Raw genomic sequence first — 14,673 nt, forward strand, 5'->3', positions numbered from 1 at the left:
GTCACCTGGTCTACCCCCACCCAAAGCAAGCATCTCCAACAGGTCCGCAGCCTTGTTCCTGAGCTCAGGGTCTCACAGAACAACCATTTTTCAGGCAACTTCTACTGTAAAAAAGCACCCCTCTCCACTGATTCAATATCTGCTTGCTTATCACTACCATGTAGTGGTCCTTATTCCATGCTCTGAAGTATTGTTGAGTAAACTGATTTCTTCTTCCACATGTGTTACCTCATACTACGGACAGTCATGGCCCCAGACGTTTCTTCTCCAAGCCGAATATGACAGTTTCATCATCATTCCTGATGAAACAAAGGGGCCTCCAGACCTCATTCACCCAGCCCGGCCCCATGTCAGCATGCCCTCCCTTGCCAAAGATGCTCTCAGAATGTGCTACCCATTTTTTCCTTTGTACTCTCCCCTCCTTTTTCGTCCAACCTATTCTCAGAAATGACTCCTTCAAACTAAGATGCAAGTGATTGATCATGCTTACTGTGTTACCTTCCCAGGACTGTTTACAGTTTAACAGGTTCAAAGACTTGAACTGAAGGGATGGCTGGGAATGTTTGGGCAGCAGGTAATGGCAAGATAGAGAACAAGAGGAGAAGAGGCATAGAAATTTTCCTGAAACCCTTAACATCATGCTTGATACTTTTCCTAAACAGAAGACTAACCCAACAAGATAATTCACTCAAAATCATGAAACTGGTGCCATGACCTTATGTGGCACAGGTAGTCTGTGGTGACATCCTAACCTTTACCTCAGGTGAGACTAATCACCTGGTCAGGCAAATCTCCATAAAGTGAATTCCTTGAAGGCAGGAACTGGTCTGATTCTTTCCTGGTTTGTTGTCAAGGGGGCCTGAGTAACATATTAATAGTTCCCCATACAATATCTTCTGAATGAATGAGTGAATGAGGTCAGAAATACAGTTAAAAGAAAATGATAAAGTTAAAAGGAAATGATAAAGTTTAAAATAAAGGGGTAAGAAAATACCAGAAAAAAAAAAAAAAAAGAAAATACCAGAAAGAAAGTAAGTATGGCAACATAAATGTCAGCTTAGTTGGAATTTGGTTAAAGGCACTAATGAGTATAAAAATGGGTACTTTGTAGTAGTAAAAGATAAAATTTAAGAAGAAACAATGACAGTCATAGTCCATAGGCACCAAACAATGTAGCTGCTAAATATATGAGGCAAATATTTCAGAAATACAAAGAGAGTTTAATAAAACTGTACAATTATAGTTAAATTTTAATAAACACTTCAGAATTAAGATTCATAGACAAAAAATAAATAAGTGCATAGAAGAGTTGAATGATGCAATTAATAAATGAATTTAATATGTATTTGCTTCAAATCAAAAATCTGCATTTTGTATGTCCAAAATCAATCAAATACTTGGCCACACAGAAAAATGCATAACATTTTAAAATAGAGATTGAACAGACCATATTCTTTGCTCATAATCCAATAAAACTAGGTATAAGAAGTTAAAAAATATCAAAAAGTTTAAAGCGCTAGAAATTAAAAAACACATTCTTAAATAATCCTTGCATCAAAGAGAAATAAAAAGTAAAGTTATGAACTGTTTAAAACTGATGAAAGTAGAATACTTTATTCCAAAACCTACAGTACACAGCTAAAGCTGTACTCAGAGGGAAATTAATAGCCTTAAAATGCCTTTGTTGTTAAAAGAGAAAGATCTAAAATAAAGGAACTTTATATGAATTTTAAAACATTAGGAAAAAAAACCATGTAAATAAACCACGAGAAAACGGGAAAAAGACATAGGAAAAAAACCCAAAATGAGTAGAAAAGGACAAATAAATTCTAAACTGTTTCTTTGAAAATAACCAATAAAATGGATGAACCCCTCACAAGCCTGATTAAGCAAAAGAGAGCAAAATTACATAAGATTAGAAATGAAAAAGGAGACAAAGCAACAGATAACAGGAGAGATAGAAATTATCATGAGAACATTATGAGTAATAGTATGGCAACAAAATTTTACAATTAAAGAAAATGGATTATTTCCTAGCAAACTCCCAAGTTTGACCAAGAAGAAGTAAAAAATTTTATTATGTCAATTATCATAGAAGAGACAGGAGAGATGATTTAAGACTATTTAAAAATACAGCACAAAAATAGAACAAAAAATAGAATTTTTTGTTCTAAAAATAGAACAAAACTATTTCACAGTGATGATAGTAGAACTCATCAGTGTTGTAGGAGAGAAGATGAAAATGGGAGGGTGAGATGGCCAGGTCAGAGGGAAGAGACAGTGGAGAGAGGGAGAAAGGGGTATGTTGGGGAAAGAGAGTTTAAGACAGTGCCTCCTCTAAAACCGCCTCCTCCCCAACCCCACACATACATTCCTACTCTCTTTAATGACTACTTATTTCTGTTCATCCATAAATACTTATGTTCAACTATCATTTGTATACCCAAGGGCTGCTGCTGGTAGTTTGGGGTGATAGTAGGAAAACAGCTATGATGTGCTCCCTGAAGCCCTTCTCCTTCCCTCCTGGGGGCCTGCTCCCAAGCAACCCCATGTTGGTGGTGAGAATCTGTAAGGTTAGGGCTCATGACATACTCATTCAAGGGGACAGTAGTTGGCAAAGCTCTGGTGAAGGTGGGACAAGATCACTCCAGGGAACTAGCTCTCAGGTCCCGAAAGGCTATTTGGGCTACTTCAGAGGACATCTGGGCATCTGTCTATGGCCTGTGGGAAGAGTGCCCTGCACTGGGCAGAGTTTTCTTAGAGGGGTAGGGATTTTCACTTCTGCCCCACCCTCATCCATACACGAGAGAGAGAGATGCCGCTTCTGCCCACCAGCCTGGCTTAATGAGATTTGTTCTGCCTCCGGAAGGAGATTGTTTGACCAAATTTGAAAAATTACCATCAATTTTTGGCCTCTTAGCCCCAAAAGATTTTTTTTTTAAACATTTTATCACTCCTGTACAACTTCTCTTGGCAAGAGAATTCAGTGATTAATAATACTTGGCCCCGGTGGTTCTTTCTTACATCACACTAGCAGATGATGTATTTTTCTATTTGTACATATATACCTGGCCATCTTGATCACAGTGTATTATAGAGTTTCTGGGGTCCCGTGGCTTTTCCAGACTTGCTGGACATACTTTTTCCTTTTTCTGAATAACTTAGCTTTTATCCATTTTTTTCCAAATGAGTTTGGCAGCTTGTATTACAGTTAACTTTTAATTCCTGTGGGAGTTAAAGGGGGAACTTGGGAGGGAAAAACAACCCAGATACCAGTGACCAAAGTGGTACCTTGTAAATGACAAACTATGAAGTGGTGTGGGGAGAGAAGGGAGGGGGAGAGATAATCTTGTCCAGTTGAGCTGAAAGCATTTTTCATATCCAAATAGTTTTCCTCTCCTGAAAATCCAACAGAAAGCATGGTTAAAGGACTGTTCCCATCAGATCCAGTGCTTTGGGTGGAGATTCTCAAGGGCTTAACGGAGAGAAGAGGGGATTTCCTACGACAATTTGCCCATAATGAACAAATAGGGTTTCTGGTTCTATCTCTTGTTAGAATAGCCGGGGTGGGGGTGGGGTGTCTCCCTCCGTTTTGGGTGATTGAGCCCCAGAAGCCTTCATCCTCCATATGGAGGGGTTCACTCATCACAGGATGGTGGGACAACCTGGCCTGCATGCTCCCTTCTAACCCTGAGGTTCCAGAGCCCCCCTCCTCTTCCTGCCTAGAAACCCCTGCACTGAAGGGCCTGAGTTTTCTTCTTCTTCTCGTGGTGGTGCACCTGCTGGCAGAGGGGAAACAGAGCGAGGGGCCGGAGAGGGTGAGCCTTAGGGGTGGTTCCCAGACATGTGTGTGGAAGGAAGTCCTGGTGTAAAACTACGCCTCTTAGTGCTCATCACTGGGCCTGTCAGTCTCTGAAAGAGACTCAGGGCAGATTTTCCTGCTTCCGGTCACACTGATCTCTGTTTCTTGAGTGCCCTCCATTTCCTAAGAATCTTCACAATGTCACCCAGCATGTAAATGCCTTGTGGCTTTATCTGGTGTAAAGAACATGGTGGTGTCCTTTGGGTCTGCCCACTTCCCACCAGCTCCTAACTGTTATATGTGGATCTCCAGCTCCTAAGCATTGTTATATTGATCATCTACATCAGGGACTAGCCAACTATGGCTTGTGGGCCAAATCTAGCTGCTTGTTTAATAAAGTCTTATTGGAACACAGCTACCATGATTCATTTACATGTTGTCTAAGACGGCTTTGCTCTATGATGACAGAGTTGAGTGTTTGTAAGAGACTGTATAGCCTCCAGAGCCAAAAATATTTACTATTTGACACTTTCTGGGAAAAAGTTGACAACCCCTGATCTATATATAAATAAAGATTGAATGTAAGCTAATGCCCATAATTGGGAGGGCAAATTATGAAATTCATGGATAATTTTTGGTCTTCTACTCAAGGCTAACCATTTGTTTAAAGTATCATAAATCTCATAAAGCTTCCAACACCCACAAGCAAACAGGAAAATGAAATAAATTTCCCCAGCCTCTCACATACTGAGCTCAGGTACTTTCCTCAACTGAATTCCCTGCTCAAAGTTGCTGGCTTGACCTACACTGAGAAATGTTTATCCTTCATCATGAGTCATATAGGATTCTAACTTATTGATTCCTTCCTGCTATGGAATACCCTCTTGTCCTTTACTTTGACCCCTGAACATTCAAGACTCCCTATTTAGACACTTTCAGTGCCCTAGCTGTCCCTGTTTTTACTTTAAAACTACCTGTGTGAAATTCCTCTCTTTAATGTAAAGCTGTATGTGCCCATCAGCCATTAGCTCCGTGCACCGTGGTGCCTGCATCCCCCGAATTTTCACCCACTCAGGAACCACTCAGCAAGTTCAGTTTCACAGCATCTATTATTTAGTTAAACATGCCAAGAAGATCATCTCTTAATCACCTTTCCAAAAGACTAAATACAAAGAATGGTTTTGTTTTAAGCCAATGACATTGAAAACACATGCCTTACTACTAGTGCCAGCAAGCTCATCACCAACTTCCTCTAACGATGCACAATGGTTAGTTAAGGTGATTTGGGCAGGAAGAGAAAATCAGCACCAGGGAAAGGGAGTTACAGGTGTGTTTGGTTCCACACGGGTACAAAGAGAAGCAAAGAAAGTGAGTGCAGCAGCTGATTGACCCAGAGTTGAGATTACAGGGAGCAGACCCAGGTCCAGGCAAAGAGCATTTCTGCCTGTAACTTGGCTAATCACCACTGAGGGACTTCTCTTCTTCACTGCTTTTCACTGTCAGGTAGTAGATGCGGTTGGCCTCTGGGTAGGTGACTTTGCTGAGTGGGAGCTTGTAGATGGCCGGGTTGTTGGTCATCAGGAGCAGGAAGGTGAGTGCCGAGAGGCAGAAGGGCCAGGTGCCTGGTGGCACACCAACCTGAAATCAAAAACAATGGGATCTGAAAATGTTCCTAGGTTCCAGAGACCTTGGGGGAGAAGGATGCGGTAGGGGTTGAGGATGGGGCATTGGTTTCTGGATTTATCATGTCAGAGTAGTTGGTTTGAATTTGAGGTGTTGGTACCTTTGGGCACAATCGGAATCTTTTAATAATGGAGCTGAAAATCCCCCAGGGGTGATCTCCCATATCCGGCCAAACATGAGTACCTCCATCTGTCCATCCATGTTCTCCACTGCTGGTTACAATACTCTCTCTTTCACACACACACACACACACACACACACACACACACACACACACCCTCAGAGGCACATGTATGCTATTGCCAGTCCTTCTCTGCACAAACCCTGGATAAACCTTGACAAGGGTGTTGTATGGAGTGCTAGCTACCAGAACACAATCACAAGACTCCAAATGTCCTGAAGCCCTGGCTGGGGAGGGGCACTTTAGGGTAGTGTCAGGAGACCCCAAACTTACCACTGACATTATGTTGGAGAGGGCTGCTCCCATGTATGCACAGAACAGGGCTGTGGAAAAACAAGGACCATCGGGAGTCAGCTTTCCAGGGCCCGCCCCCAGCCCTCCCCAAGGGCAGGGCTCCACTCTGGCTCCAGCAGCTTTGGTGTTTGCACCATACCCTGACATCTGGCATGTTTGCCTGACATTATTAGTTATCTTTGCAGGTAGATGTGACCCATCCCCCATCAGGCTGTGTGTTCTCTGAGGGTAGAGATTAAAGCTTACATACCCCTTTATCCCCTCCCCACTTCCATGGTGGCCTTGCATAGAGTCAGGGGTCGACAAGCATCTTTCACTAGTCCACACTGACCTTGGTGATGGTCTAGCACAGGCTGGATAGCTGGATGATTATCTGTCTGGGGGGTGAGTGGTCAGACTATGTGAGCTCTGGATAAAGTCCCTCCTGTCCAAGATTCTGAGCTGCTGTGATGCTGTTGGACATTAATCAAGTCCCACCACGGCTGGACCTTATTGGGCCCCCGAGCCAGGCATCTGGGTTCACCCATAGGATGAGAGTAGTTGGACAGTTAGGGGAGCTCATCCATACCCCTGGTGCCTCTGGACAAGCTCCTTCTACCGCTGTACCTTTGCTCTGTTTCTCTGTCCAGAACACCTTTTCCCCCATCTTTGCCTATCTAAATCCCACCCTGAAAGTGTTGAGATAAACCCCAGCCTCCTCCTGAAGCCTTCCCAGATGGTTCCAGCCACAGGAATCTGCCACTCCTCTGAAGGACAAAGACAGTTACAGTCTGAACCTCGAAATACCTGGCACTTTTGACTTGGTGAATATATACAGAGCCCACTGTCTCCAAGCCCAGCCTTGTGCTGGATGCTGAGGAGGATACAAGAGACATGGAAGTCATTTACAGTCCCCACACGTAAGTGGGGAAAAAACAAGAAAAGCTCTTCTAGATGATATTCTGCCCTTTACAGAGCATGGTGCTGGGGTGCAGGTGTAATGACCGTGGCCCATTTCTCTTCTCTTCTCTGTTTACTCTATGGAAATCAAGCTTCCTTAGTGCTATGTTATCATTTTCTGGGACCTCAGTGCTCCCAGGTACATACGTCATCTCACTGGATCTTTCCAACAGTCTTTTTAGATATCTTAGCCTGAATAATTGTGCAATTATTTCTCCTCTGCTAGACCATGGCTTCATGAGGATGTGGTCACCTCTGTATTTTCCATGCCTAGCCAAGGGCCTAGAACTTAGTGGTGCCTTACAAATAGTGGTTGAATGAAGGTTCAAGGCAGGAATGCTGCCACTAGCACACGAGGAAACGTATGTGGGATTTCCTCGTGAAATTTATAACACTGTGTACATATAGTAGCAGTAATAGTGGTGGTGACTCCATCTGACAGTGGAGGAGCCTCAAATCCCCCAGCTGTTAGGGACCCTACCATTAAACCCTCTAGTGATAGGACCCCAGCCACAGTCCTTCCATCACTACTGCTCAGTACTGATTAGCGGCCACCATGGATGTCACATAACCAGGGGAGTGGGGAGGGCAAGGAACAGCAGAGTGACTTGGTTGCCAGCTTTCCCAGATACCCACCGCAGACGAGGGCCAGCAGGTGGGTCTGCCAGGTAAGGGCGTAGAACATGCCACCGATGGCGATGCAGGAGAGGACGCAGTTGTAGCTCCAGAGGCCCAGGTAGATAGTCTTGAAGGGTGTGGCCACCGTCAGGGCTGTGGGACAAGGTGTTGCATTTCTGGCTGATTCAGGGTCACAGCACAAAGATCACCCCATGCTGGTGCCAGGTCTCAGGTGGCCTCTCTTCCGTCGTTTCCCCCACACCTGCTATCCCTACTCATCAGAGGAGCCTCTACAAAGAGTGTCCGGTCTTAGGAAACCAACAATGGGAGGAGAGCAGTGGTTTCCACTGTTTTTCAAAGATTTCACTCAGAGGTATGACTACTTCTATGGTGAGGGTAAGCCAAGGAGGTGGGATTCCAGGCCCTCTGCACTCCTTTGGCCAGAGCAGCTGCATTTTTAGCAAGAAAGATTTCAATTAAAAAAGTTATGCTTCAACTGGTTGAGAAATATTATGTATATACAGATATAGCTATATCTATATATACAGATAGAGAAATGAGACAGCAAAAGGGGTAGGATGTGAACAGCAGGTGATCTGGGTAAAGAATTTGTGGGTGCCTCTTGGACTATCTTTATTTTCATAATTTTTGATAAGCTTGAAATTATTTCCAAATAAAACAATTTTTTTTAAAGTTGTGCTTCCAAGAAGTTTCTGAAAAATATTGCGATAAGTCAACAGGCTCCTATTCTTAAAGCGCCTGACGTCTATTTCTGACTACTGTCTGCAGTTACATATATAAATGTGTATATATACACATATATAGAAATTAAATGACATTTGTCAAATGGCAATTCAATTTCTGAGAAAAGTTTTCCTTTTAGCCTAGTCAAAATTTTGAAGGGCTGGGTCATTTATACCTCTGCTTGGTCTGCTACCGGCCCCCACCCTCACTGGCTTACCCTCCTCCTCCCGCCCCTCAGCTCCCAGGGGCTCAGTTTACAGGCCAACATGTCTCAGTCCCTTTGCATCTCTCCACACATCCTGCTACTGCAATCTGCTCCCTTTGGAGACTCGAGAAATGGAAAAATAATTCTCAAGCTCTGACAGTGTTTAAAAACTCCAGTGAAGATAAGTCTAGACAATTTGCTGTGTGCTGGGGAAAAATGACCCCAGGAAAATGATCCCTGCAGAGAGGGGGCCCTGTCCTACCTGCTAGCATCCCCACGATTGAGCCAATGGCTGCATGCAAGCAGATGAGTGGTGAGCAGATGAACAGGGCCACCAGGAACACGCCACCTGTCCAGGGATTGTCGCAGCCATACACCTGTCCGACCCCGACGGGGATGGTTTGTAGCAGCTGCAAAGTCAACAGAATCCAGGTCACTGGAGCATGGGCTGATAATGCAAGGACCAGGCCCTAGGGCCAGGAGTGAGCCATTCCTGGGTGGGTAATGGGGTGGAACGGAAGGATGGCTGTGCCCTCCAGTGTGTGGGAGAACATGGGAGGGCACAAACTGGAACAAATAACTCCTCACTCCACCACCTGGCAGGCATCTGAGCATCCCTCATGCAAAGCCGGGCAGGTCCCCCAACACAGAGGCCGGACACAGGTGCTTCTGAGGGACACATGGCTTTTGCTTTGAGGGGACTAGAGGATACCTCCCTGGATTGCCATTGGGGGTTTCAGGCACTAGGGGATTTCCTCTAGACCTTCTGAAATTCTAGAAATATTCCAGGAATTTTGGAAATATTCTAGGCCATTTTGATGAATGATTTGACCAAAGGTCACCCAGCTCATGGTGGCCAAGCCCAGGCTAGAGCCTCTGAGCTTGACCCCTAGTCTACTGGTGGCTGCCTCACATTCAGTGCTACCTGGGGAATGGTGGGACCCCGGGAAGGAGGAGAAGCCACTTCCCCTGCTCTGGAGGAGCATTGCAGAAAGGTAGCACAAGCAACATCTGGAGAACAGCACGGAGCCCCAAATCCCTGGGCCTGAGAGTCATTGGGTGGTGCTGCAATTGCAGATGATTGATTTGGCAGTGATGTTAGATTGCCTTTTTTTTGCCCTAGCTGAACCACCCACACTTTGGCAAAAAGTTCTTTGAGGGCAAAAAGAAAGGAGGGAGATTGACAGGGCAGGAAGAGGACTGGCTTGGGAGTCGAGAGCTCTAGCTTTTAGGGGGCTCTGCAGGAGGTCATTGTGTAGCCGCTGGCATGTCGCCTCCTCATCTGGGCTCTGGTGGCCTCCTCCGTAAGATGAGGAGGCTGTCCTAACAGACTGTCTTCCAGCTTTAAGATTCTGCCAACTCCTTTCTCCATTACCAGCTCACATGACCCTTTTGAGGACAGGGCTCCTTTACCTGGGCCCATAACAGGTGGTTAATAGATATGTGTTGATTAGCTCAGTGGTTTCCAAACTTTGTGCACATTGGAATCCCCTAAAGGTCTTTTTAAAAAATGTTGATGTCTGGCCCCTCCCCAGACATTCTGTTTTAACTGGTGTGGTGGGTCAGGAGGCATGGCTGGGGCCTCTGGTGACTCTAATGTACAACAGAGCTTGGGGACCAATGGATTAGCTACAGACAATCTACTGTAGATGTTGGGAGTGCATTGCATTTCTCCCTTTGATGAAATTTTGTTCTTTTTAACAACTTGACTTAATTCTGGAGTCAGTCTGATTTCTTTAGAGAATTTGAGGAGTCCCAGAGAGCTTTTAAACTATGTCCCTTCTTGTCTCCGAATGGGTGACCTTTTAATCACCAAGCACTATTTGGGCCAGAGTCTATAGACTTCTGCAAGGAATCATAGGGTGGGGGCCCCGTCTTATTTAAAGAAACCCTGAAAACCCTTTGTACCAGTCCAGGGACCTCAGCTTCAGAGTGGGAACAGGTTGGAAATCTACTCAGTAAATATTCCATGACTTTCCTACATCTGAGGAATGCAGGATGCTGCGGGGAATCCGACTCCCACCTTCCCAACTGGGAACCCAGGTTTAAAGCCCAAGCAGGCAAGAATGAGAAGAATGAGGGGACAAGCTGCTTTGGAGTGAAGCCTGGGTTTAGAATGAAGCTCTGCCGGGTTCCAAATTTCAGCCTGGCGAATGGTGGCCCTGGTCCCTCCAAGCTGCGCTCCGGGCCACAGCCAATACCCTGGTGCGAAGTGCAGTCAGGTGTGTGGTGGAAATTTACTAAGGACCGGCCTCCTATGTACTCCGGATAATCCTTGTGTAACAACAACAAGCTGGTTAAACAAAACAGAAGTCACTCCCCTCATTGTTTTGAAGAGAAAGAGGGAAATGGCATTGATTCTTCAAAACTCAGATCTGGATGTGCAGAAGAAAAGGAGCCAGTGGTCAGAGTGGTGGTGGTGGGGAGTTCAGAGGGTGAGCTTGGGCCTCAGGGTATCTGGATTTGGCTCCTACCACTTTTTAACTGTTTGTTTTGAAGATGGACAAGAGGTACCTCTTCTGTGTGGCTGTCTCCACTCTGGTCCCCTCAGCACAGGACAGTACAGCCTCACCGTGCAGGGTGGGTGGGGGGCTTGGTGGCCCTTTCTCTCTGGCAGTGCCACATGTCCCTGTGGCTGTCACTCAGACCAGCCTCACCCGTAGGGCTCAGGGATAGCAGGTTGTGCCCCTGAGGCCGTGTGTCTAGTCGCCAGATGGCTGATCATTGATGATTCAAAGTTAGTTTCATCCCTGCTCTGACCCCAGCAGTTTTCCATTTGAGAAGGTGGGCTTTTGCTTAAATGCAGGGCTCTGTCTTTTCCATTGTCTTGAATTTAGACCCTAATCCTGCCTCTGATCCCATTCTAACCTCAGCCTCAGGTAAAGCTTTTAAAAAGACAAAAACTTGAAAAAGGTTTGGCATTGTTGGCAGCAGTGTTTGCCATGAGGGGCAGAGGAGCCTTTCCTTTTCTGACAGGTTCAGGCTCAGAGTTTGGCTGATGCTGCAGGACCTGTGCTGTCCACCCCACCTGGTGTCTGCCTGGCACCAGGGCCACAAAGAGGTTTAAGCACATCTAGACAAAGGACTTGGTTGGGTGGGGAGGGCTCAGAAATCAGATTTTGTGAACAATATTTGAGGCACTAGCTACAGTTTGACCTCGAGGATCTAACCCTCTCTGTGCCTTGGTTTTCCCATCTGTAAAAGGGGATGATGATAGTACTTACAGTATTGGGTTATGATGAGGGTTAAATGAGTTAGTAAGCTAAGGGCTTGGAACAGTGTCTGATACATAATAAACTTGCTTTAGTGTAAGCTGTTAGCTATCTCTATATTCATTAACAAGGGCAAAATTTTACAATTCTATATATCTAATCTTATGTTAGGTTTTTATTATATCCCTTGATCTCTGATGTCTAGAGATCAGTAGAATAAATGAATATGCACATGTGCGATAGAATATAAAGCAGGGTTTCTCAACTTTGGAATTACTGACATTTTGGGCTGGTTAATTCTTTGTTGTGGGGCGGGGGCTGACCTGTGCATTGTGGGATATCTAGCAGCATCCCTCGCCTCTACCCACTAGATGCCAGTGGCACCCTTTCTCCCCAGTCTTGATAATTATAACATTTCTGCAGACATTTGCGCTCCCCAGGAGGGCAAAAATCACTCCTGCTTGAGAACCACTGATATGGAAAATACACAAAAATTTAACACCATCTTCTATTGATAATATCTTTAAAATCTTAATTTTAAACATTATTTTAGTGTCCTGACCCTTCACCCAACTATCTGTTTTATTTAATATTTTCCCCTTAATCCCACCGTTCTGTATTGTCAACTTAACCTTTATCTGTAAACTTGTTTATTATCTGTTTCCCTGTGCAGAGTGTAGGGGTCATGATGTCAGGGATGTTGTTTTATTCTCCATGTATTCCCAGTGTCTGATAAAGTGCCCAACACAAATAAGGTCTCCAGTTGGGGTTCATTGAAAGAACATATGGAGGTGGCAGCGACCGTTTCCTGTCCTCCTCTCTGCTAAGACCCAACATCTGCTGGAGGTGCATCTAGAGAAGATGAGAGCCTGAGTAATCCACAAAGTGGTGAGTGAGACGGTCTGCAGTGGAAACAGGGCCCCACACACCTGCCACTGGTGACTTACCAAAGACATCTCAATCTCTGACCAGGTGATGTTCGGCACTGAAGACACGGGCTCCACCAGCGTCGTGGGGAAGAAGGGGTTGTAGTGGCCCGTGGCCGCCAAGTACAGGGTCACTGCGATGTTGAAGGGCAGTGTGAAGACCGGGAGGTCCCACTTGCTGAAGATGGAACTCAAGGCACTAGAAAAGACAGGGCTGGAGATGGAAGGGACAAAGGATTAATTGCTGCGCTCATCCTTCAGCCTATACTGTCTAGTCAGCTCTGGTCACTGGACCACTCACTGTCCCCTCTCCTTGGCACAGCCATTCCTGGCTCCCTTGAGACTTGAGTGGTCCATTTACCTGGGACTGGAAATAAGGTGTTCAATATAAGTCTACATCTTTGGGAAACAAAATTTAAAAGTCTTATAACTTGTTTTCAATAGAAAATGTTATAAAATAATTTATATATTTCCTTATTTCTTAAACCAAGAAAACTAAACAAAATCTAATCCTTACAAAATGTCATGTATTGCCTTTGGATCATTACAATGTACATCACGATGTATCCTGGGCTGTGATAACATTTAGAATATATGCTTGAAATAACCTTCTAAGAGGAGGCTGCTACGAATATAGCAATTCAGCTGAAGTACTTGGAATTATGCTGGGAGCCACCGTGTGAAAATGAAACCTTCAGCTGATTGTGTCCTCTGTCTTCTTGGTGTCTTCCTTGGGGAGAGAGTGGATTCTGGAGAAAGATGGAGCAAGGTGCAAATCCTAACTCCTACAATTACAGGCTGAGTGAGCTGCGTTAGGAAATTAACCTTCCTTAGCCTCAGTTTCCTCTGAAACAGCCATCCACCTGGCACCCAACACTCTACATCTCCCACAGGCAGTAAGCTGCAGGACAAAACTTGAACTCATGTGATGCGGTTGATTGGCTCACTTTTAATTAAGGACGATGAATCTCAAATGGGCATTTAAGACTGCCTGAAACCCCTACTATACGTCCCTAGCAAATTAACTCTCCAACTTGCTGAGACAACAATTTTGCATTTTCTCCTTTCTCCTCCATTCTTCACTTTCTGCTTCCCTTTAGTTTCAGCTAACCACCTTCCTTTACTCCATTAAGAAAACAGAAATGACAAGATGAGAAATGCTTCATTTTCCCGACCATAAGATTCATACTCCGACTGCTTTGTTCCCACAGACTCTGCCTCTCTGCCTTTTTCATATAATGGAAGTGTCCTTGCTCCCTTATCAGGCCAATTCTTTTCCTTGTACTTTGGGATCCAGTCTCTCAAAGACTTCGTTCTTGCAATTCTCTCCTTTCTCTCCTGCAGCTTCAACCTCTCCTTTTTCTCCACGTCACTCTCATAAATACATAATGCGTTCTAGTACCTTCTACCTTAAAAATCCTCCCCCTTTCTGATTTCTGCTCCAAATATTGCCCCTTTTCTCTGCCCCCTGCACAACACTATTCCTCAAAACTAGTCTATCTTTGTTGTCCCCAGTTTTTCTACTCCCATTCTTTCCTAAATCCACTCCAATCAGGTGGATGTTCTCACCACACCACAGAAATGGCTTTTGTCCAGTTCACCGATGACATCTCTCTTGCCGTGGTCATTCTCTGCCCCTTTCATTTGACAGTTGGATCCTCCGCCTGGATCGAAACACCTTCTGTCAGGGCTACCACGACACTGCACTTAGTTGCTCTCCAGCTGCTCCTTCTCAAGTCCCCTTCAGTGGTTCTTCCGCTCTTCTGCCAGGCATCTAAATATTGGAAGATCCTGCAGCTCTGTCTTGGATCTTCTCTTTTTGAATCCTCTCTTCCTGGGTGATAACCTTTAGTTTCAAGGATGAAATATCTTCTATATGCTTCTGCCTTCCTAATCTTGACCAGATCACTAAGTGCCAGATTTGCACATCCAATTTCTTTCTCAGCATCTCTACTCAGAAGGCTGAAGTTTAATATGTCCAAACAGAACTCTTGACTTGTGTCCTGTCCCTCACCATCAACTGGTGTTTCTTTCCATCTCCTCCGTCAACCCAGGTGCTCAGGCAAATT

At 44.9% G+C, this 14,673-nt stretch overlaps 1 protein-coding gene across 1 annotated transcript in view; it reads right to left on the reverse strand.

Annotated features, from left to right (window-relative positions):
* SLC14A2 (solute carrier family 14 member 2) overlaps window positions 1-14,673 on the reverse strand; it is a 111,374-nt gene that overhangs the window by 25,391 nt on the left and 71,310 nt on the right. Inside the window, exons 6-10 of the mRNA XM_061170229.1 lie at window positions 12,626-12,818; window positions 8,729-8,876; window positions 7,536-7,670; window positions 5,940-5,989; window positions 5,266-5,440 (exon numbers count right to left, since the gene is read on the reverse strand). Coding sequence (XP_061026212.1) covers window positions 5,266-5,440; window positions 5,940-5,989; window positions 7,536-7,670; window positions 8,729-8,876; window positions 12,626-12,818 — 701 coding nt within the window. The remainder of the gene's footprint in view (window positions 1-5,265; window positions 5,441-5,939; window positions 5,990-7,535; window positions 7,671-8,728; window positions 8,877-12,625; window positions 12,819-14,673) is intronic.

This window comes from Eubalaena glacialis, chromosome 15, assembly GCF_028564815.1.
Source record: "Eubalaena glacialis isolate mEubGla1 chromosome 15, mEubGla1.1.hap2.+ XY, whole genome shotgun sequence".
Lineage (NCBI taxonomy): Eukaryota > Metazoa > Chordata > Mammalia > Artiodactyla > Balaenidae > Eubalaena > Eubalaena glacialis.